The 2,693-nt window shown below is 34.5% G+C and overlaps 1 protein-coding gene across 2 annotated transcripts; it reads left to right on the plus strand.

Annotated features, from left to right (window-relative positions):
• Window positions 1-270: 270 nt before the first annotated feature.
• LOC137735772 (transcription factor bHLH61-like) lies at window positions 271-2,275 on the plus strand. 2 transcript variants are annotated; one of them, XM_068475211.1, is made up of 4 exons: window positions 271-510; window positions 1,496-1,630; window positions 1,774-1,947; window positions 2,053-2,275. In XM_068475211.1, the coding sequence occupies exons 1-4, from the start codon at window positions 433-435 to the stop codon at window positions 2,146-2,148; spliced, it is 483 nt and encodes a 160-aa protein (XP_068331312.1). In that variant the 5' UTR covers window positions 271-432; the 3' UTR covers window positions 2,149-2,275. The 2 variants fall into 2 exon arrangements, with proteins under 2 accessions (XP_068331312.1, XP_068331313.1); XM_068475212.1 differs by having other exon boundaries at window positions 1,777-1,947.
• The last annotated feature ends 418 nt before the right edge of the window (window positions 2,276-2,693 follow it).

A 2,693-nucleotide genomic window follows, 5' to 3' on the forward strand; every position in this document is an offset into this window, starting at 1 on the left:
AGCACACATATCTTATCATTTGTATAATGACACGTGGTGTACCACCCGTGTACCGGTCACATTGAAAAATCTCTCCATTAGTACTAAATAAATAAGAAGACAAATGATTAATTATGTGCAATTAATCATCCCAAGGATAAACGAGAAATGTTATTTCCTTAAAGCGGGGGCATGTCAGTAATTGCAGCCAGAATATATTTTCTATAGTACATTATTAATTTGTTGTGGGAAAAAAAAAAAAAAAAAAACTGAGGCAGTCATGTGCAGGGAAGCAAACAGGATCATATAGATTTGAGAGCTCATCGCCCTCTTATAAAAACTTTCAGAGCTTTTCAGAGACTTGTACAAGGAAGAGAAAGAAGAGAGGCGAAAGTGAAAGCTGGGAAATCTGAAATATATATCGAATCCGATATCCTACTTTTTTCAGTTTCCATGGTTTCTAGGGAGCACAAGAGGGCAGCACTCTATGAAAAGCTGCAACTTCTTCGTTCTATTACTAACTCTCATGCTGTAATTGCCCCTGCTGCATTCATTTCTCAGGCTTTCCCTTTATTCTATTGGCCTAAATTCTCGAAGTTTTGTATACACTAGACTACAATTGTTTCTTTTCGCTAACACAAAATACATGCAATTGGTTTCGTTTTGTGTTGGCTGCCAGAAAAACCGCTTTTCTTTCCGGTTTCGCACCAACTTGGGCGAAATGGGGTCCCCCTGTTAAATATCTCATTTCAGCACCACTCTCTTGATTTTTAAACCGATGGGGAATTATTATTCTGAATCTCATTCTCTTGGTCACCTGACAACTAAGAATTCATGGTCACTCACCTTTGAATTTGGCTTCAAAGGTTGAGATTAAAATTCTTCCTTTGATATCAAATCCAAGAGTGAGCGACTATATATATATATATATATATATATATATTTCCTTGTTGCCTGATGGCCATGTGAACATTTCTGTTAAGATTATATTCGGAACCAATTTATTTCTGTGGTTTGTTAAGCTTATCAAGAGAAAACTGAAACAATATTAAAAGTAGTATGCTGTGAGTTGTCGAAGGCTAAAAGTTCTTACGGTTTGTGTGTATGTGTGTGTCTCTCATGACTGCCCCTCCGATATATATATTCGTTTTCTGAAACATCTCAATATTCTATGTATGTTATCTTGATTTTAAACTGAGGATCGAGCATTAGAATTATATTGATAAGAATTCAATTATGTATTTGTGTAATTTACTATGTCTATATATATCTAAAGAGAGAGATCAATTAATTTGGAATTTCATTATAAGTACCAAGCCGTCAGTTATGGCATTGATGTAATTATATGACACATATCCAATTCTACGAGAGAGTGTGTTTGTGTGTGTGTATATAGGTATACATACATATTGGTTATATATGTATATATGTGTTTGTGTGTACATATATATTTTGATTATTGATCGATAGTATACATGTCTAACAGTACAGTTTTTGGTTTGCGCATGTGTCTCAGCTAAACAAAACCTCCATCATAGTAGATGCCTCCAAGTACATTGAAGAGCTAAAACAAAAGGTGGAAAGACTGAATCAAGATATTGTAAATGCACAAACTACTTCATCATCAAGTGACCAAACTTCGTTGCCTGTGGTACTTATACAAACTGAATTGACCCTTTTCCATATCGGGTGCTATGATTAATATTTTATTAATGTCCTTTTTAGCTGTATGCGTAGTAATATATAATGGGATTTTTAATTTGTTATAATTTGTATATGTCCTTATTTTTTCAGCAGGTTACAGTGGAAACCCTAGAAAAAGGATTTCTGATAAATGCGTTTTCTGAGAAGAGTTGCCCAGGTTTGCTTGTGTCCGTTCTGGAAGCTTTCGAAGACTTGGGTCTCAATGTGCTTGAAGCTAGGGTTTCCTGTGCAGACAGTTTCAGGTTACAGGCAGTTGGAGGAGAAGTAAGACAATTCAATTTCTCTCTATATATAAATAGATACTATGGATTATATATAAACTTGTTCATGACAGCAGCTATAAGGTAAATTCGCTTTAATATTGTATAGAATGAAGAGGAAGGTGAAAGCATTGACGCTCATGCAGTAAAGCAAGCAGTGGCAGTGGCTATAAAAAACTGGAGTGAAAATACCGAAAATGAGTAATCAAGATTCGGTTGCTATATATAGCTACCTAGGTATGTTTGATGATGATGATCATCAGTTTTCGCTTTCTTGGATAATGATGTAGCTTATCAAGGAATTAATCAAGCTTCAAACAACTTAAGTATTAGATCGGTTTTGTTGTAGTAGCTAGTTGGCTAGGATGGCATGAATGATATGTTGATTATCGAGGAATTAATCAAGCTTTAAACAACTTAGTTACAAATGCTTGATCAGCTAGATCCATATGAATGGGATGAATTAGCTCCTGATTAAATAAAAAGAATAATTAATCAACTTCGGGTCATACCAATATCAATAGTTCTGATTCTTAGGTTGATTAATAATATTAGAGTGCTTGTAAATGGCAGAGCGACCACGATCTACTGAAATTTAGTCATACATCGCTTCAGTTCCACTTTAAAATTTTATTTAGGGGGTGTAGTTAAATTAAGATCTGGAAAAAGTTTAAAAGACTTTTTGAAGTAGTAGATTTGCAGTGGTACTGAAAAATCAAAAGAGTACTGAGTCCAAGAATTAGAATTTCA

The sequence above is a fragment of the Pyrus communis genome, chromosome 5 (genome assembly GCF_963583255.1).
Source record: "Pyrus communis chromosome 5, drPyrComm1.1, whole genome shotgun sequence".
Taxonomy (NCBI): domain Eukaryota; kingdom Viridiplantae; phylum Streptophyta; class Magnoliopsida; order Rosales; family Rosaceae; genus Pyrus; species Pyrus communis.